At 37.8% G+C, this 20,855-nt stretch overlaps 4 protein-coding genes across 4 annotated transcripts; 2 read left to right on the forward strand and 2 right to left on the reverse strand.

The window, feature by feature from the left end:
* The first annotated feature begins 811 nt into the window (after positions 1–811).
* On the forward strand, positions 812–4,846 carry LOC101295634 (acyl-[acyl-carrier-protein] desaturase, chloroplastic-like). The gene is made up of 3 exons (XM_004302135.1): positions 812–1,058; positions 2,634–3,138; positions 4,053–4,846. The coding sequence occupies exons 1-3, from the start codon at positions 928–930 to the stop codon at positions 4,611–4,613; spliced, it is 1,197 nt and encodes a 398-aa protein (XP_004302183.1). The 5' UTR covers positions 812–927; the 3' UTR covers positions 4,614–4,846.
* A 157-nt stretch (positions 4,847–5,003) lies between these two features.
* Positions 5,004–6,175, reverse strand: LOC101296972. The gene has a single exon (XM_004302140.1). It carries the CDS (start codon positions 5,816–5,818, stop codon positions 5,237–5,239), a length of 582 nt encoding a protein of 193 aa, XP_004302188.1. The 5' UTR covers positions 5,819–6,175; the 3' UTR covers positions 5,004–5,236.
* Positions 6,176–6,267: 92 nt separating this feature from the next.
* On the forward strand, positions 6,268–12,813 carry LOC101294476 (HIV Tat-specific factor 1 homolog). Its single transcript, XM_004302131.1, has 14 exons — positions 6,268–6,338; positions 6,434–6,547; positions 6,634–6,753; positions 6,828–7,000; positions 7,689–7,904; positions 8,110–8,202; positions 8,281–8,319; positions 8,923–9,012; positions 9,095–9,197; positions 10,093–10,173; positions 10,865–10,941; positions 11,562–11,642; positions 12,172–12,263; positions 12,456–12,813. The coding sequence occupies exons 2-14, from the start codon at positions 6,457–6,459 to the stop codon at positions 12,574–12,576; spliced, it is 1,377 nt and encodes a 458-aa protein (XP_004302179.1). The 5' UTR covers positions 6,268–6,338; positions 6,434–6,456; the 3' UTR covers positions 12,577–12,813.
* Positions 12,814–18,494: 5,681 nt separating this feature from the next.
* LOC101296679 (LOB domain-containing protein 6-like) lies at positions 18,495–20,306 on the reverse strand. The gene is made up of 3 exons (XM_004302139.1): positions 20,273–20,306; positions 18,824–19,274; positions 18,495–18,718 (listed from the first exon to the last, which is right to left on the reverse strand). Exons 2-3 carry the CDS (start codon positions 19,239–19,241, stop codon positions 18,495–18,497), a joined length of 642 nt encoding a protein of 213 aa, XP_004302187.1. The 5' UTR covers positions 19,242–19,274; positions 20,273–20,306.
* Between the last annotated feature and the right edge of the window lie 549 nt (positions 20,307–20,855).

The following is a 20,855-nucleotide window of genomic DNA, read 5'->3' on the forward strand; positions in this document are numbered from 1 at the left end:
CTGAATTTTGTAATTTACTATGTAGCTGAAACAAAATGAAGGAAGCGAGGTAACTACTTTTTTTTTTTCCCGTATTTTCTCACCTGCATTGTCTGAGAAAATAAAATAAGAAGATAGCTGTCATTGGGTATTTGGGTTGGTATATTTGTTGGCTGCCATGGAAAAGGAAAAGAATGTGTTGTTGATTTCAAAGACTTGAAAAGGAAGCCATGGAAGGTTGGAAGCTGTCTGGTACTCTGGTCAGTCTGGTGTGTACAATGTAGCATTTGTTTTTAGCAAGTATCGTTAGATGGGGACTTGTTTACTCGCACACAAAGTGACGAGACACACTGGTACAAAATAGCCGACCCAGTATTTTTACCATTCAGGAACCTAGCGGAATATCTGGAATATTACCTCCTCGTCTTCTTGTCCAGGTATAACTATGTACATGTGCAAGTATTTGAGTATTAGACGTGTTTCTTCTTAAATTTTGGAGCCGACTAATGACGAAGACAGCACGTATATGAGATGAGTTGTTTGGTTGGTTAGTGTCGTGGCATTGCAAAACTGCCTCATTCGATATATATCCTGAAACGTAATTCCAGCTTGATTGAATTGCTTGTCCTACTCCAAGGTGAATCACTGGTCAATGATCGTCTGTTGTTACACGAAGTTGGTCCGTCATGCAGAGAGTTGTCTACTTGCTGAGTTGCTAGAAAAAGAAAAAAGAGAGAAAGAGAGAAGTGGCAATGACGGAATTAACGATAAAATGATGGTCTCATGTGGAAAAGTCACTTTGTTTATTAACGAGCTTCCCGTTTCCCTCGCCAAACATTGCCTTCTCTCTCTCTCTCTCTCTGTCTCTTGTCTTGGTGTTGCTTTCTTATTCTCTCCCACTCAACACAGCAGCTCGATCGATCAGAGTTTGAAAGAAAGTAAACAAAAATGGCTCTCAGACTGAATTCCACGGTGAACACCTTCCCATCTCACCAGCTCATGCCTTCTTCTTCCAAGTCCCGCAGTTTCAGATCTCCCAGAATCTTCATGGCTTCCACTCTTCATTCCGACTCCTCCAAGTCAGTTTCTTTTATTCTGTTCTTGTTTGCTGGGTAGATTATGCGGTGGTTTTCATGATCCTATATGTTTTTTTTTTGTTTTTGTTAGTTTTTACTTTTTATAATTCTTTTCGCTCTGATATTTTCCGTCGATGTCATTCAAATGGAACTGCAACTTGAGAAATGGACTTATTTGAGCTTGGCTAATAAAATTGAAATCAACTAACTGTTGCACGGCCCAGGATGCTATGTTGCTACAATCGACCAAATACAATTTCAGGGTTTTAGCTGTCTGTTTTATTTCATTATTGTATTTTATGTGATACTGGTTGCCGACTGTTTTATCTCATTGAATTTGACTGCACGGTATATCCTGTTCAATCTTTGCTGCAGAAGCATATACAAATTTCTGATCATTTCTAATATGTTTAAAGAATTCTCCTTTTTATGCTAGTGACATTGAATTCTATTTCGTTGATATTCCGAGGATATTCTAAAAGTACAATGAAAATGCAACCCAGGTTTCCTGTTTGTTTGTTTTTCAATTCTAAAAGTTTCTAATATGTATCGTGTATCCTTTAATTTATTCTCACATTTGCTGAAGGGTAGGCCTGTATTTTTTTTTTTTTTTTCCACATTTAACTCTTTCTTTTGGAATAGCTCCTGTAGGTTGACTAGTTTCTATTTTTTAATTACTTTATGTTAAACTGTTCTCTGAATATACAACAAACATTAATGTAAACTTTCTTAGAAAATATTTAACTTCTTGCTATTTGATGTTTTATATCATCTCTAATACTTGGACAGTTGAATTATAATTAAGTATTTATTATAGCCGGTTTTCCTCCTTTTTTTTGAATATTCCCTATTTCACTTATGTGGTCTTGTTTGTACTTTTCTTTTTTCTTTTAGTAGGAGGATAGCTTTCCAATTAAGTTCATCTACTTTCCTCCTTTTTTTTCTTTTCTAATTTTGCACTGTGCTTGTTTCTTCTCAGTTTATCTCAAGCCTTGCAGAGTGAAATATGAATATAAAGACCCATGTTAGAGAATTATCATATCTGACAGTCTAACCATTTTATGTGGTGCTATACTATCTTGTTTTTTCTTTTTGATGTCTATATGTTGGCTTGGTCAATATGGTTCTCTTAACTTGACATTTGCATGCTGTTTAATGAAATGAAAATTTTGCTCACATGTTTTCAGTTTAACTCTGACACTACAAACAACAATTTATGTGTATTGGTACTACACATGTGTTTGCATAATATTTCTTTTGTTCAGCTTTACTTCCAAATTTTGTAGCTGCACCTTTGACTTCTATGCACTTTACATGGTTGGTCAAATTTGGTCATGTTTTCTCTTACATTCTCAACTTAAATACAGTTAATCTTGCCTGTTTACTTTAACACCACAAACACAAAAACACACAGACAGCCTGTAATATACGAGGTTTGCCTAGGAAATTTTATACTAGGAAGATGCGTTTTAATCCTGTTTGGTGAATTGGAAAGCTTTTCTGATGTTCGTTAGAATTATCATTTCAAGTATACCATTTTTAAGAAACTGAGTTGATTTTCTCTTTTGCTTGTTATAGGGAGACTGAGAAGATGAAGAAAACTTATTGCCCTCCACGTGAGTCACATGTTCAAGTGACTCATTCCATGTCTCCTGAACACCTTGAGATCTTCTCATCCTTAGAGGAGTGGGCTGACGATAACATTTTGGTGCACCTAAAGCCTGTCGAGAAATGTTGGCAAGCACAAGATTTTCTTCCTGCCCCTGAGTCAGAGGGATTCTATGAGCAAGTAAATGAGTTGAGGGAAAGAGCAAAAGAAATTCCTGATGATTATTTTGTCGTCTTGGTTGGAGATATGATCACAGAAGAAGCTCTTCCAACATACCAGACAATGCTTAATACTCTAGATGGAGTTCGGGATGAGACTGGTGCAAGCCTCACCTCCTGGGCAAGATGGACTAGGGCATGGACTGCTGAAGAGAACAGGCATGGAGACCTTCTAAACAAGTATCTTTATCTCTCTGGACGAGTAGATATGAAACAAATTGAGAAGACAATTCAGTATCTTATAGGATCAGGAATGGTGAGATTTTGTTTCCTCTCGTTCTTTCAGTTTTATTATTTCTGAGCACTTATGTTCAGTTGCTTTTCTTTAGACACTTTGAAATTTTGGTATTGCAGGTTAGCTTTTGAAATTATATTGAATCTGTGTAGGATGCAACTTTCTAGACTACTTGGAGTATCTTTGTTGTCTTCTATTTTTCCTTTTCCTTTCTTTTTTGTTTGTTTGCTTTGCTTTGCATTGACTAGAAGACTGGGAGGGGCATGAAAACCTTTCTGGCCACTACGTCTCAGAACAGGAAATACAAGAAACAATTATAAAGTTTAGGGCATCCGGCATCTCATAGCCTGAAAATTTGTGTTATTTCGATCTTTTTCTGGAAGTCTGGAAATCAATATCAGTAACTACTAACTAGGATTACTAAATTTCTTGTTAATGTACAATTTATGTCTGATCTCATGCCTCATCTTGGAAATTTGAGCCATCTGTCTGTGCCATCCTACCAACTACTGTATGGAGTAGTAATCGGTCACTATCATTCTATTTGGACAACATGTAATCTCATCAGTTATCACTGCAGTGGTATAGACAAACACACTGAAGAAACATTCTTCAGAAAGATCCCACCTACTGTATAATATATTAATATATACACCTTATCCCCTGATTAAACTCCCTGTTGGCATGCACCTTCTAAACACGAGTAGTATTATTAGGAGATAACATTGAGACCCAGAAGAAAGAGATTTCACTGCCTCCATCAGTAATGTTGAATTAATCTACACTCTTGTAGTTATTCTAAGTGTATATGAATCAATCTATACTTATGTTAGAGTATAGATCAACTTTCTGGGTGTGTTAGAGTATTGACAATTCCTTATTTGTATCATTGTTTCGATTATGGTCATCACCTTAAATTTGTTGCGTATGTTTAGGATCCTAAAACGGAGAACAATCCCTACCTTGGTTTCATTTATACTTCATTTCAAGAAAGGGCCACCTTCATCTCCCATGGGAACACAGCCAGGCACGCTAAAGAGCATGGGGACCTGAAATTGGCTCAGATATGTGGCACCATTGCCTCGGATGAAAAACGTCATGAAACTGCCTATACAAAGATTGTGGAGAAGCTCTTTGAGATAGACCCGAATGGCACTGTCTTAGCTTTAGCTGACATGATGAAGAAAAAAATATCAATGCCTGCACACCTGATGTATGATGGTCAGGACGATAATCTTTTCGAGCACTTCTCAGCTGTTGCCCAGCGGCTGGAAGTATATACAGCCAAGGATTATGCTGATATTTTGGAGTTTCTGGTTGGTAGATGGAAAGTAGAGGAGTTGTCTGGTCTTTCTGGTGAGGGTCGTAGAGCTCAAGATTTCATATGTGGATTGCCACCGAGAATCAGAAGGTTGGAGGAGAGAGCTCAGGGAAGAGCCAAGAAATCATCGAGTGTTCCATTCAGCTGGCTTTTTGGTAGAGAGATAGTCGTTTAAGTGCTGTGCTGCATGTGGCATTCAGCTCGGCTCCTGGAGTATATGAGACAATTGCCAGTCTTAGCACACAGCTGGGCTGTTGTGCTTTGTGATGAAGACTTCTTTTTTGTAGATACACTATTTTCTGTCTATTGTACTCTGAGAAAATTATAGTTCTGTCTTATTTATTCTAATAATTCCTGCCTTGTTGACTGATAATGATTGTTAAGGATCTGGTTTTGGTTTGCATGTTGAAGCTCAACGTACATGCCAGCAATTTGTGCTTGATGCAGGTGAAGAGATAGAAGGAAGGTTGGTTAGTGTTGAAAAAAGGTGTCAAGGATTTGGCTTAAGGTCCAGCTGGATCATTCAAGTTGGATATTACATCTGGATCATTCAAGTTGGATATTATTGTTTTGACATACCATGAAACAAGGTGCTTGAGCCATTAGCACGCAGAGAAAGTAAGAATTTTAGATCAATTCCATAGATATTCTTACACCACCACAACGAGGTAGAGAAACAAGAGGAAATTACAGACTTACAGTACGAATCATAAGAAACTCCCTCAGGAATTTCCCAAATTCCAAGCATTGAATTGAATAAACGAATGAATTATATAAGCGACAGTAAAGTAAAATGCATTAGACTTGGAAGGGCCATGGCCAATCCTTGAGATCCTCCTCTTGTTGCACCTTGGAACTCCTCATAGCAGCTCTGGAATTCCCGCCCAGCTGAATATGGTCGCCTTCAACAGAGGCATAGTACTTCAGGAAAAAGGCAAGGGTCAAGACCACCCACTCCAAGCAGAAGATCAAAATGCTGAGGCCACCCCCCAATTTGAGAATGACAGAGGCATCCTCTTCCCTCACATAGGACTTGAGCTCCCCAAGAAAGTCGCCGGTTCTGGTGAAGATCAGCACAGCCACTGAGCCTTGGAATATGGCAGTGAGTACTGTGGCCACCATGTGGGCCCCGTACCATTTTCCGGTCCCTGCGGAGGCTGCGGCGCATCCGGAGACGGCCCCGACAATGGTGAAGAAGTGGAGGAGGATGACGAAGAAGCCGCAGACGGAGGGGAGGAGGCGCAGGGAGAGGGTGAGGAAGATGCAACTGGAGGCTGCACCCAAGAGGATGTAGTTGCACAGAAGGAACACCTTGTGGGTGTGGTAGTGGGATGGAGACGCCCCTGCCACTGATGGGTTCGAGTTCAAACCTATACCCATCTCTCTCTCAATTCAACACTCCAATTCAGAGAAAAAAAGAAGATTTGGTTCTCTCTATTTCCAAGTTTGAAATTGGCTGGCAGCTCTGATAGATACTACTAGCTCGGTGTGGATCGCTTGGATTTGCAGGGTGGATTATATAGAAAGGGATGCCCAACGGTCATCTTTCAGTATAACCGTTGGAGCTGGCACTGGGCCCTACCACAGCTTAGCTGTTAATTCGAAACGGCTAGTTTTCTTTTCCTTTTTTTTGGCTTTCTTTTCGCCTTTTCGGTTTCGTTTTCGTGTCGGTGAATTCGAAAGGGGAAGTACTGGTTGGGCCGTAATTATTGGGCCTGAACTTGAGGTGATGGTGAGGGTCCAAACAGAAGAAAAGCCCAAAGCTCAGAATTACAAATATAATATATTGCACAACGAGCCCTTGTCTCCCCTTTCGGTGCCATGGCGAGGGTCGAAGAGAACGGCTTGGAGAATCCGCAAGAGAAAGAAGAAGGAGAAGAGAAGAAACCGCATCAATCAGGTGCGCGCCTGCTCGAATCGTTATTTGATTTGGTCAGCTGTATCATTAGCAATAGAGTTGGTAATAAAGAAAGGCGTTGGTTTTGATATTTGCAGGTTCCGAAGAGAAAAGGTTGGAGATGGAAACTCAAACTCTGAGTGATGTGGGATGGTTCATTCTCGGTGAAAATCAACAACACCTTGGGCCCTACGCATTCTCAGAGCTGCGCGGTGAGTTAGATATTCTGGAATAGAATGTTAGTTCAATTTCAGTTGTACTGGTTAGCTTGCTTATATATTTTACTTGGCATGGGCAGAGCACTTGTTAAATGGCTACCTCACCCACACTACGCTGGTCTGGTCTCAAGGAAGAAGCGAATGGCAGCCACTCTCCTCCATTCCTGATTTGGTCTCCCAAATTACTCCACAAATTCCAGGTTTGAATATGCTCCTCACCTTGTTCCTTTCACTTGATAGCTAGGTCATATAATTTCGTCTAATTTCTCTGCAGTGCCCCCCAGTGACAACGATGATGACTTTGAAAAATGGCAGAAGCAGATTACGGAGGCAGAACAAGCAGATAGTGATAGACCTTCCACACCACCGGAGGGCGAGGAAGAGTTCATTGACGATGATGGCACTCAGTATAAGTGGGATCGGGGTCTTAGGGCTTGGGTTCCTGAGGTTGTTTTTCTTGCTCAAGTCACAATCCCCTCGCCATAATTTGATTAGTGTTATTACTGATTCTTGATTAGCTCACTCAAATACAGATGCACACTTTGACTTTGGTGCAAGATTATTTTCTGACAGCATTTTAATCATAATTTGGTCGGTGGTATTCTTACATTCATATGCTAGTGCGCTAGATTTTAAGCTACATTCATCAAAGTTTTATTACGGTAGGTGCTGTTTTGCTCCTTTTCAAACTACTTTTGTAGTCTCCTCCTCAGCTCCTAGAAACAGATCCTTTTTCATCAAAACTCATCTCTCTCTAGAGTGAGGGGTCGTCTGGACAATTGTCACTCATCATATGCCTCTGTGGTGCTATTTTCTCTACTAGAATATAGTTTTTTCCTTTCCAAAGTTGGTGCTTCAATTGTCTCTTATTTGTGTATTTATGCTGGTGAATACTGACTGATAGAAACTGAAGAAGTTTTATATTGAACGAGAATGATACATATCCACATTTACATGTATACACTTTATTGATGTGTGGATATTTTTGTAATCTTATAAGAAGAAGGTTGACGTAGTTTAACACCATAAGTATGTTACCCTGCTGCAAAATATGTTGAAAGTTTATTTAAATATTTATACGGTTTACTTTTCTTTCTTTCCTGAATGCTTATTTGACTGATTTTCTGTCTAATAGGATAGCATGTTTGGGGTAGAGGATATGACTTTCTTGCAAGAAGAGGAAGTCTTTACGAATGTGAAACTTTCTAATGACTCTTCAAGGGAGGAAGTTAATGCAACCGGAAATTTTTCTGATCCTCCTAAAGAGAAAGACACGAATGTTAACCGTGAGGTAGAAGAAGGGATTCCAAATTCAAAGAGAAAACTATCGGATGTGGAAGATGTCAAAAAGGTACGAACCTTTTCACTTTTTTGATGATGCCTCATTATTCATTGATTGAAAGTTTATAATTACCAAAGGCTATTGTGCAAATGGGATCTGATTGGGTCCTCTTAATCTATCTGGTTTTGTTAGTGGACTGAATGTTATTGATGTATAAAAAAGTCTTAGAGGTGTACCTGCTGAATTGTCTTAGTTGTTTCTTGATGTTATGCAGGAAGCTAATAAACCTCCTGATAGTTGGTTTGAGCTAAAGGTCAATTCACACGTTTATGTGACTGGATTACCTGATGATGTTACAGTTGACGAAGTAAGCCACAGTCATTATTTTGTTTTCTATGAGCATACTTCTTGTGAGCTTAAAACTAATTTAAGGGTGCTTTTTCAGGTGGTAGAGGTGTTTTCAAAGTGTGGGATAATAAAAGAGGTAAGCTTGTCACTTGTAAGCATTTTATTTAACAGATGGGATGCAAATTTATTTATTTATTAGAACATGTAAAGAGGATTGGTGACTTTTGCTGAAAAAGTGAGCTCAGAGTTGAAGAATATATTTGGAATGAAATATTTTGAAGGATGCATATTGCTTACCTGAGAATGAAGATGCTCATGCTATTGTTTAATTGTACTATGTTTTTCTTCCTCCATCATGATTGATTTCATTTCTGAAATGTTTTTTTATTGGTATCAGTAACCAAATCCTCAATTTCTTGCATACTGTTGGGACCTGATAATCATGTTATTATGCAAACTCACTTGTTTTCTAACACCTATCTATAACCTTTTATTCCTGTCATGAAGTTAATTGTGGACATCATAAATTGTATTTGTTTGCACATCACATTCTATACATATCATATATTGTTATTAAACTCATATGGCGCTTCTTATAAAGACATTTGAAAAAATTTATAGGATCCTGAATCAAAAAAGCCTCGTGTGAAGTTGTATACACATCACATTCTATACATATCATATATTGTTATTAAACTCATATGGCGCTTCTTATAAAGACATTTGAAAAAATTTATAGGATCCTGAATCAAAAAAGCCTCGTGTGAAGTTGTATACTGATAAAGCGACTGGAAAGATAAAGGGAGATGCACTTGTTACATATCTGAAGGTAATTTCTTTTGTATTCCTGCTACCACTGTCCTATCGTTTACCATGCTCTGGGTATGCTATTATATATGTTTATATTATAGGAGCCCTCAGTTGATTTAGCTCTCAAAATTTTGGACGGAACACCTCTGCGTCTTGGTGGCAAGGTTCTCATGTCAGTCAGCCGAGCTAAGTTTGAGCAGAAAGGTAACAACTACCATCCTGACATTTGTCATTGCTTCAATATTGTATCTTGACAACTGTTACCTGCGGTTTCAGAGTACTACTCTATAATATTTCTGATATACCATATTTTAGTTTCTCTTCAGCACGATATAGTCAGGAAACTTTGGTTGACAATGCCAAAGGATATAAAATCAAAATCTGATAATATTACAAGTAACTATGCATATTAATTAAATGTGAATATTAATACTTCTTCATCAATATGACAGGTTTGAACAAAAGATATAAATTAGATGATTCACTATCTATTTTAGTGTTGTCTTGAAGGTATTTTAGAAAAAAAGGATATCATATGTTTAGAGTTAGAACTAAGAACCTAAAACTGCTGACATGTTATCAATATATACAGCCAAACAATAAAAAGAATTTGTTCTCCATCTTTTATGAATTTATATTCTTCTTGCTATACTTTCGTTTGACATTTTATTCATAAAAGATTGAGACAATTTATATATATGTATATACTTTTTTCAAGGATTGCTTAGGATTTTTAGGGGTCAAGGACCAAAGTGAACTCTCACCTGAACTTCAGGGGTTAAAATGTATTTCAGCCTATATTTTAAAGTAATTACACCTCAGATAAGACCTCATCCACAAGTTTCTCAAGCAACCTCTATCTTTTTTTTGTCGAAATCAACCTCCTCCTCTATCTTTGACAATAACTTTTTTGGAATTGGGCCGCATCTGTTTGTATACTAACAAATAGGGGATGATGTTATTTACACTTTAAACTAAAGGTCTATTTGTATCTTAAGAGAATCTTTTTGAGGAACCATTGGCCCCCTTAGTCTTAAACGCTCTGCCCATGCGCTTCAGGTCTGTGCTACTTTACTGAGGAGCTCTGATATGTATGCAGGGGATAGATTTATTGCCAAACAAGCAGACAACAAGAGGAAAAAAAAATTGAAGAAGGTGGAAGAGAAGATGCTTGGCTGGGGTAAGTTCTAATCTTGAGCGATATAAACATGATTATTTAGTTTTTTTAACTTTTCATGCCGAGTGATTCTATTTAGGAAACTATTTTCTTTTGGTTCACTCTATTTATATTCTCTTGAAAATAAGTACAAATATCTTTGTTATGGTCATGTAGTGTCTTATTATGTTAACATGCAGCTTTAGAAAGCGTTTAATTATGTTCCAGGTGTAACAAGTATGTTTTATGCTGTCCGTTCTTTACTTCTTTCTCAAATGATAGTTATGTCCTTTCATCTTGCAGTATAGAGATTTATGATATCATGCTTATGAAGCCATGAGTTACCATATGAACTACATTTTCCTACATTGTTCCATAGTACATCAGGCATAGGAGTCATGGACATGCTTTTAACATACAAACTACATTTTGTTACTAAGCTCTTTTCTAACCGGTCAAATGCACTTAACCAATTGGCTATTCATTCCGCATTAGTCTTTTACACTGTTGGTGTCTTAGAGTTAAGGGTGCAGAACCATGTAAATATAACATATATGTGAAACTTTAAGGGTGCAGAACAGTGTAGATATAACATATGTGAAATTTCTCAATATTTTCTATATATTATCGTATGTGGTACTTCTATCATACTTTTATCATTGATTACTTAATGTGTACTGGATTACTCATACTGAGATCACGTGTCCTCATGCAGGTGGTCGTGATGATGCAAAACTGTTGATTCCAACTACTGTTCTTCTTCGTTATATGTTCACAACTGCTGAAATGAGGGTAAGTTCAGAATTGTTACAGTCTGCTACACACATTACCTTTTAGTGGTGGACTGTGCTGGCCCTTTTGCTCACTTGTTGCTGTTGTTCCCAGAATGTCTGGACACTACTGTGAATCCAAGTCTAAACAGTATATATGCAGGAGTCATGATCTATGATCCTTCTTAGAATGCATAAGCATTGGCTTTTTTAGCTCTTAGATTTGAAACACTTGAAGGTTAAGGATGAATGACAAGTTGTCTCTTTTGACTTTAACTCAAAAGAAACAATTATGTCACTCTCCTATTCATGAACGAATAATAAGTTTCTCTCGGAAAAGATTTTTATCCTTCTCAGTTTCTCTCTGTAATGTCTGTTCATCTTCTCTCCATAGCAAAATATTTCAGTTAATGTAGAAGAGGGAGAGTTTTACGAGCATTCTCACCTTGAAAGTGAGTAAATCTACGATTTTGTTCAAAATTTGTCCGTACTAACATGCAATTGATCCTGACCATATGCAGATGAACTGAAAAAACACTTTTTGTTTTTATGTGCAACAATTCTTAACTGATCAATGCGTACTGTTAACCATATATTGTTCCTTGTCTGGTATAGTGAGACTTTCTCTCTTAATGTTTCCAGGCAGATGAAAACTTATGTACAGAGTTGCAGGCAGATGTTGAAGAGGAATGTCAGAAGCTTGGTCCCGTGGACTCAGTCAAGGTAATGTAACTTTGGATCAAAATTGGGCATTTGCATTTTCTCTATTTCCGCATCATATCAGCATGTACTGTTTCTTGGAATCTTTGCTGACTTTTATACAAACTGTCACAAAATTTCTAGTGTTTGGTGAGTTTGCCTTAAGATGTTAGGGTGTGTTTATTGGAGTTCAATGAGTATTTCTCCGTGTCAGATATAAGATGTTGGCTTGTGTATAGTATGTGCATGTCAAGTGTGCATATCTTTTTCCTCTTTTCGCTTCTTGTTTATCTCTTCTCTTTCCTGATTTCCTGTTTGGTGAGGTCTTTTTTTATTTTTTTAAGCCTGTTTGGTGAGTTTGCTTTAAGATATTAGGATGTGTTTATTGGAGGTTTAATGGAGTATATCTTCGTGTCAGATATAAGATGTTGGCTTGTGTATAGTATGTGCATGTCATGTACTTGTGTGCGCATATCTTTTTCCTTTCTGCTTATACTTGTTTTTCCTTTCTCTTTCCTGATTTGTTGTTTTTGTTGTTTCTTTTCTATTGTAGGTTTGTGAGAATCATCCTGAAGGTGTTGTTTTGGTAAGATTTAAAGATAGGAAGGATGCTCAAAAGTGCATAGAATTGATGAATGGAAGATGGTAATTGGCGGATCCTTTTAATTTTCTTTAATTATCTGTGTTTAGAATTGACAGTTGCAATTATTGTGGCATGGTTGGTAGAAATCATTAACCACCCCCCACCATCCCCCCGGTAGAGCTGCAGAGAGATCTCTTATTTTTCCCATTTTTCTCAGCTCTTCTACTCATTGTTGTTCTTATATATCTGTGCAGGTTTGGTGGTAGGCAGATACATGCAAGTGAGGATGATGGTTTAATTAACCATGCTTTGGTCAGGAATCTAGACGATGATGCTGAACGTTTAGAGCAGTTTGCTTCTGAACTTGATGTATGAACGAGTTTTGTTTCAGTCTTGTAGTTATGCTAGTCATACATCTGGATTATGTTGTAAAAAAGTTCAACATCCGAGGGTCTTTGGTCATGTTGTTAATTAGGGACTGTTAATTTCCTGGGGTTCAACATTTGAAAAGCCATAGATGAAGTACTACTATAGTCAGCTAATGTAAATTCTGGCTGTGGTCAATATACAAGTTAACAATTTGCGTAATTTTGATATTTTCTTCATCCTTTTCTTTTCTAGCTGTTGGCTGTTCTGCAAATGGTTGGGTTGAAACTCATGTGCACATGATTTACCTATTGTGAAAGCTTTCGGCAGCAATTGATGTGATCGTAGGAATCAAGGCTTTCAAAAAACAAAAATATAAGTTTTGTTTACTACTTAGGTAACTAGTGACTCAACCCATGCCCATGAACTTGGATGTTCTCTTATTTGATACGATGGTTTTAAGAGTTTGATCTAAATTTGCATCAACACCAACTAGTAATTTGTGAGACGTCGCCTCATCTAAAAACAAAATATTGTGAGACGTGTTAAACTGTGAAGTGAAACTGTTTGCTGGCCTTTTAGAGGAATATGCATTCTGGACACATAAGCATAAACAGCTCTAATTTGACATTTGTCAATATCCTCCAACCAAATAGGCAATATCAAATTTGACACATGTAATTGACATTGAGGGAAGGCAATGCCAAATTTGACATTGGTGAAAGGCCATGTCAATTTTTTTTTTTCACTCTCTTTATACGTCCAAGTAGTGTGCACACCATGCATACTCTTTTTAAATGATTGTATAATACATGGTAAATATTTAATTTTGACATCTCCATTGTAGATGAGATTAGCCAAATTAGCCATTGTTAGGACGGTATTGGACTACTGGGGGCGCGCGCGTTTGGTAGGGAGGAGAATGCCACCCTGTCTTATTTTCTTCATCAGTACGTCCTGCACTCATGGTACATAATACAGGACAGATGAATAAAATACGTAACCTATTACAGACTTCAGTCATCACGATTTTTTTTTTTTTTTTTCGATACGAGACCATTTGCAGGTTGGTGAGGTTGATGGTGTCAGTTTTTATTATAACCTTGCCGGCACCAAACAGGGTCGAGCATTGTGTACCATAAGCTTGGCTTGAGGAGTGCATGGTTGATGAAAAAAACTAAGCTATAGGGTAACATAATCCTCCCTACTAAACTTGACTATGGTATACAGAGGTTCCACACATGCAGTCACACTTGCACATGAGGCTCTCAAAGGAATGGCTAGCTACTTTGAATCTCTGGTTTCTTTGTTTGTTGTTTTCCGAATGAGATAAAAGTACTGAACAACGCAGATTGCACAGCACATTGAGCGTCCATATATGAGAGAGGAGTGGCCGGGGGTGGCTTCCGAGGGTTGGACTTAACTTGTGAAGGGGACAAAAGGCACGTAAGTAAGGAAGAGGCTAGGGGGAAGAAAAAGATGATACAGGTGTTGGCTACTGAAACGTTGTTTTCTCATTTCTCTGTTCTCCATTCTCTATTCTATTCTTTTTGTATTGGAAGGCCAAGGCGAAGGCAATTTGGATGAATGGAAGATTAAATTCATTCTGGGAAAGTGTGTGAGGCCAAATTCCAAGATAGGAAGAATAGTCAAGGGCCTGCTGCATATGCCTGTCTGGCCTGAATATAGTGAGTGATCCAGTTGTGAGTAGTGAGGAGCGAGTACTGAGGATTAGTCATGTCTCATATCTCTCATATTCATTTCATTCATTTTATGCCCAGCTAGCTAGCTACCTACTGTTTGTGATCTTGGAGAAATATATTGTCCAATAAATGCTAATAAAGGGAGTTAGTTCATTGAGTAGTAAATATTTTGATTTGTATGGGGATCCATCGTGGGGTACTCCTCTGCGCTGAGGGACATCCCCGATTAATTGCCAGTCAGCTCAGCTCTCTCTCTCTCTCTCTCTCTCTCTCTCATTTCTAGCTTCGATCCTTTGTTTTCTCTGTTTGTTTCCCCTCCCCTTTTTTCACTGATCCCTGGATATATATTGATGCGTATACAGTACTACTGGTGGCCGGGTTCTTCCTTCTTTCAGATAAATTAGCTAGGAAAGATTAACAACTGCAGAAAGATGAGTTCTAGCTAGCTAGCTGCTTGTATGTGATCTCTCATCATATATCTACTGAATGGATTCGTGTCTTGTTACTAACTAACAACATTCTTTTCAATCCAAAGTACGCTTCATCGATCGATCACATACGAGTAACAGTTATTGAGTGCGATAGCTAGCTTGTCCGGGAATGAATCAATTTAATTAAACTCATTGTGAAATCCTAGCCCGCTGCATGGTCCCTATAACGAGCTGATCAGCACCTAAAATATAACTGGAAAGAATAACATATACAGGTAATTAATGATATAATGAAGCGATTTTTGATATTACTATCAATTCATCTTCAGATGCATGCATATCTATACATCATTACATATACGTACAGTACAGTATGTATATAATATATACGATCATAAACTTAAACATGCACGCACACGCACATCAGCATTATTAATTAGTAGTACTACACTGGTTAATTATATGAGAGAGAGAGAGATGCACAGCAACACAGACAGCACTGGCAATTGTTATTAAAGGCAAAGTCATCATTGCTCTAGTACGTCATCATTGTCATGCAAATATCAGTAAATATATCTCATTTTATTGTTTTCTATGCCATTTGATTTGACTACGTACGTTCCCTGGTTTTGAAACCAAACCCAACCAAAATGAAGATTTCACACAAACTGAGATATCAAATTAATAGTGATCGATCGATCGCTAGGTATAGCTATACTGTATGATCAATCACTAACATCTGCGTTTAAATTCATGTTTTCCGCCCAGTACTACTCCCCCCTCTCGATCTCTCTCTTCATGAATCATGATCGACCTCGATCTCTTAGCTAGTAAGCTAGCCTTTAGCTAGGTGATCTCTCTCCTAATTTCTCTCTCTCAAAGATCCTCACTAGCTATCTTTTCTGTGCTAAGTTGATCTTCTGATCTGTTTTGCATCGGATTCTGAGTTTTTTTTTTCTTTTTCATTAAAGGTAGGACTAGTAAATGGCAATGACATCTTCTCTGGAGAGGCCTTACATGTTTCTGGCAGAGAGAGAGAGAGAAGGAAGGAATAGAGCATGTCTTAATTGGGGGTTGCAGCATTGCATATGTGTCTTAAATTAAATTTCTCCATCCACCTATCTGATTCATTCTGCAACCCAGTAGCTGCTCTTTTGTCTTATTCCCTTGTCTTCTGTCTTTGTTGCCTTATGCGCGCTTAACAGTCCTCATGACATTCAAACTATATTCAGCTCAAGCATTTACTACTATATTTCGAAATGCAGCTTGTTAGCTACCTCAACTGCATAAAATTATTCTTTTTGCTGCATCAGTACCTGTCTGTCTTAATTTGATATGTCATTTGAGCTTCTACAATTACCTAAAAAGCTAAGTATTCTATCCAATATCAATTGGCTAGAACCTAAACCCTGAGATATTTAAATTTAGCTAATTAACTAGCTAGGTCAACCATTCAGCAGGTCTTGCGCGCAGCTCTTTTAATTTTTGAATTAAATTCAGTTTACCCCATGAAGTTTGGGAGTAACTTTATGTTAATCCCTATATTTTCAATTTCATCAGTTTACCTCTCAAACTTTTGAATTTTCCTCAAGCGTGACCAAATGTCCTATATTCTGTCCAAATCGGACATTAACGGCTGATAATTTTAACTTTAACTGTGAGGCAAATATCTAGAATTTGAGCAAATCGGACCTTATATGTCCAAATCGAACTTTAACTGCTGATAATTAAAGGTCAATTCAAACGGAATATGAGAATATAGGCACGGCAGACAAAAATTGAAGAGTTCAAGGGGTAAACTGATGAAAATAAAAGTGTAGGGACTAACATGAAGTTACCCCCAAACCACAAGGGGGTAAACTGAATTTAATTCTTAATTTTTTGTTGATTTTTTTTTCTTTTTTGAGAATTAAGTTACCATTCAGGTCTCTTGAAATTAATACTGAAGAAATGAAGATTCATATTTTCATATTCTCTGGCTCCTAGCTTATTGCAAACACCAGTCCTAGCCTATCACTTCTGCATGTTTTCATTTGATTTTCATTATCTGTCTATATTAAGATTAGTATCTCAACTGTTGCATGCAATTGGCCGGGTCCATCATTGGTACCTCTACTAGCTGCCAAAAAAAAATGAACCCTCTACTAGCTAATCATATGATCATATCTATATTTGCTTAAATTCTAAACTCATATAACTTATTATCCAAATATATATGGCTATAATGCAATTAATAAGGGGATCGAGTAACCAAATAGTCTAAAGTTCAGTAACATAAAGCATATATATATATATATAGCTTTCTGTTTCAATATAAAGCTACCTATCTGTGTTTCTACTGTTGAGACACAGTTCATATATAGGGTAGAAACAACTTGAATCCAGACCCACCGCGCCAGCTGCATGCCAAGCTAAGAAGACAAACACCCACGAATCGAACTGATGGTGTTACTGTGAGACTGCAAGATCATGTACACTTTAATTTGGGAAGACCGTTTATATATATATATGTGTGTGTGTATATATATATATATTATTTTTTTTTCTCTTTTCCCTTCAGTTATCCTTTTCTCCTTGGAAAATGATCGCTTTACAGGAAAAGAGTTACAGTTCACAAAGATATATATAAGCCGGAAATTTTGTGTGTATACATGTGTGTGTGTAGAAGGGAATTACCCGCTCAATCATTCATACTTGAGAGAGGGATTTATTGCACCCATTGGCCGGGTTGGGCCACTCGATACTGTTTGTCTATGATGAAAAATGAAATCATGAATTCAATTGTTAATTAGTTCTTTATTCATGAATCATTTTTCGCAAATAATTAGCAAAACCCTTGTACTGTATCACTGGACTACAATTGTCTAGCTAATTAACAGATTTAATTGGCATGTTGAGATCGTCATACAGCCGTGCGCTGTTCGTGTTGCAATGCTGTATTTGTACATGCCTACCTCTAGATCGTCCAGAAAGAAAGTCTGATCGAGAGCAAGGACAGTCGACGTTCATGAGTGCTCGCTAGCTATACAGTTTCGACTGTTATTTTTCTTTTTCTTTTCTGTTCTTATTTGGCATGGTAAAGAAAGATAAACTTCTTAATTATTGATAAGTCAACACTCAACACTGCCACTGGGATTTGTGTCTTCCATTTTGCATGCTTAAATAAGTTGGAGCCAGTGATCAGGTTGGTTTACTTTCAACATCTTTCCGTTTTGGTTTTCTGGGTAAACAAAAAAATCGTGTAATTGATCATGAGTACCGACTCCTAATATTCACATTTCTTACATCACTTAAAATCCGTACCAACTAAAATGCTAAAGTTTGAAAACCAAATTCCAAGCATGTACATTTCATCATCTGTTTGTTTTTTTAACACATAGAATTGAATTATCAGTAATACTGAGTTTGAAGTAGCATTTCATTCTAGTTCTTATTTTCTGTCGCTAGCAATCCTCATGTCAGGAATGTACTGATGGTGTAAAACATTAAAGCCATAGGTCCATGATAAAAGCTATGATAGTATAATGTAAGCATCTCTGATAGACTGCAGGTACTAGTGTCATTCAAACCCAAAAACAAGCTAATTATATATATATATATATAAATATATATATATATTATCAGTAATATTGATAGTAGGTAGAAGTATGCAGCTAGCTAGCAGGTATCTTAAGAGTGTAAAATTTAATTAAATAGTGTACCTTAATTAATTTGATGCATTTGTTTGAAGTGGTTGAAACTTGAAAGTATAGAAACTAATAGAGGAAGTAACAATAGGCAGGTAACTAAGTAGCTAAGAGGGATCAATGGTCCGGCGGTCATCCCCAGCAGCAGCCCTAGGTTGCTGAAACGGAATTCCGGCTGAAACGTTCATGGCCAAAAGGTTGCTTGCATCATAGTTAATGTTTCCCACAGCCGCCTGGTCAAATGTCCTGATCATCTGTTGTTGCTGCTGATCTCTGGGGAAGAACTGGTGGTGTGATATACTATTATATTGCTCTGCTGATCCGCGGCCTCCTCCGGTGCCAATGCCAGTGGTGGTACTAGAGATGAGATTGATCTCTCTCTCCCTCTCCCGGGAGGAGGACAAAAAGTTATATTGATTACTAAGAATGTTGTTACTATGGTGGGTGGTGGCAGTGGCTGCGGCAGCGGCGGCAGCGGCGGCTATGAGTCCGTGGCTAGTGATTCCCTGGAGGTTTTGGTATTTGGAGAGCTCAGATTTGGCGCAGGTTAGATCCATCTGAAGCTGGCGGAGTTGGTGTTGGAGGAGAGAGATGACTCCAACGCAACCGTAGACGGGATCGCGGAGGCGCATGTCAGCCTCGTAGGCAAGAGAGTTGACGGCGTCCTCACGCTGATGGGGGTGCAACTCGTTCAGCAGCTTGGTCACGTTGCTCGCCCCAAAAACTTTGTGAACATTTGCAAACTTCTGGGGCTGGTCCGGTGGGAAGTACGGAGCAAATACGCACTCTGGCTGGCACTTGCGACGCAGGAACTTACATGCTGCGCAAGGCGAATTTGACGACGACGACGCCATCTTCTACCGCCTCTTCCTCCAATCCTCTTCGATCTGCGATAGTCATATAACATACCTTCATCAGTATTTTTAAGCGAGTGTAAGGTAGCTAGGTACGTAGCTAGTATTAATTTATAGTCAGTGGAGATCGGTGAAATCAAACAGCTTAATAAAACAAACATGGAAGCTAATCATAAGCTTTATATGTAAAACAAACAGCTTAGTTAACGCGAAACTTTGGTGCGGATCTTGATATATTTTTTTCGACCACTACCATGATGGACACAGATTTTGATTCAAGTACTGGAAATCAACCCAAATCAATTTTGGTTTGATGACTTGACTTCAAGAATTAACTCTTAAATAACAGAGGAGAAACACAAGGTCGAAAAGCAAAAATCAGAGAAATGTGAAACCAAATAAAGATTGTTTGGCCAACGGATTAAGTTGAAAAAATGAATTGATATTCCAAATATTAGTAATGCTTAATTTGGTATGATATCAATCGCAGAAGAAGAATTTCCAACAGTACTATCAACCGGCAAAAAAATTGAAGAAAAAAGTATGACCAAAGAAAAGGTAAATATTAATTAAATGATCATGAATATATGTACCCTGCTATATCGATCAGTGATTTCTTTCTTAATTCATTTTCTGGAAAAATCAAATGAAAATTTATTTATAAAGAGATCTTCTCGCTATAGAAGGGAAGTGAGATATAAAAATGGTATGAACAAGACAAGGCAATTATAATTAATTTCTTGAAAGAAAAGGAAAAGATATCATCAGCGATCTCTCACCAGAACCCAGAACCCTAATAAAGCAGCGGTGGAAAATAGTTAGGCCGTTTCACCGGAAGGCTGCCCAGATATATAGCACAGAGATGCCAGAAAGGTGTATATGTGTAAGGATAATATAGGAATAGATGAGAGACTGTTCACAAGTAACTGTGAAACTTGCAACCGGTCGCCGGTCGGGAGGGTTTTGAAAAGAAATATACACACACTGAAAGAAATATATTGAGAACAAAAAGAAAAGGTGATTTGATTTACCCGTGGGTTTGAGCCTGAGAGATTGGATCTCGTGAAGAAGGGAATTAAGGAGTTCAAGAAAGAAGGCTTCTCACTGCTTTCGATGAAAACTTGGGAAGCAGATCTTGCTTGAATTTCATACTCTATAGTCTATACCTCTCGCTCGCTATATAGAAAGCCTGGCGACATACATGTTAGATTACTCCATTTTTATATATTAATCCTCTTTGAAGCTATTATATATGCACACACACATTCATTTAAGGGATCGGATGGGACTTTTTCAGTCCGCAGAGAGCGAGGGTATGATAATTGAAGACTTTCTTGGGATAAACAAATTTGCCAAGCTGTAGTTTCTTATATACTGTAATTAATTTCTGAAAATGAGCAAAATATTTGGTGATGTATAAATAAAGTAAAGAATAAAACAAAGGCTGGAAACTGGAAGAATGAGATCAAAGAATAAGAATTAGGAGCGACTCAGACTGTGAGCGAGGTATGATGATCTTGGGTACTAGGAATACATATACATCTAGAGAGAGGAGAGAGAAAAGAGAGAGAGAGAGAGAGAGAGAGAGAGAGAGAGAGAGAGAGAGAGAGAGTA

The sequence above is a fragment of the Fragaria vesca genome, linkage group LG6, assembly GCF_000184155.1.
Source record: "Fragaria vesca subsp. vesca linkage group LG6, FraVesHawaii_1.0, whole genome shotgun sequence".
NCBI lineage: Eukaryota > Viridiplantae > Streptophyta > Magnoliopsida > Rosales > Rosaceae > Fragaria > Fragaria vesca.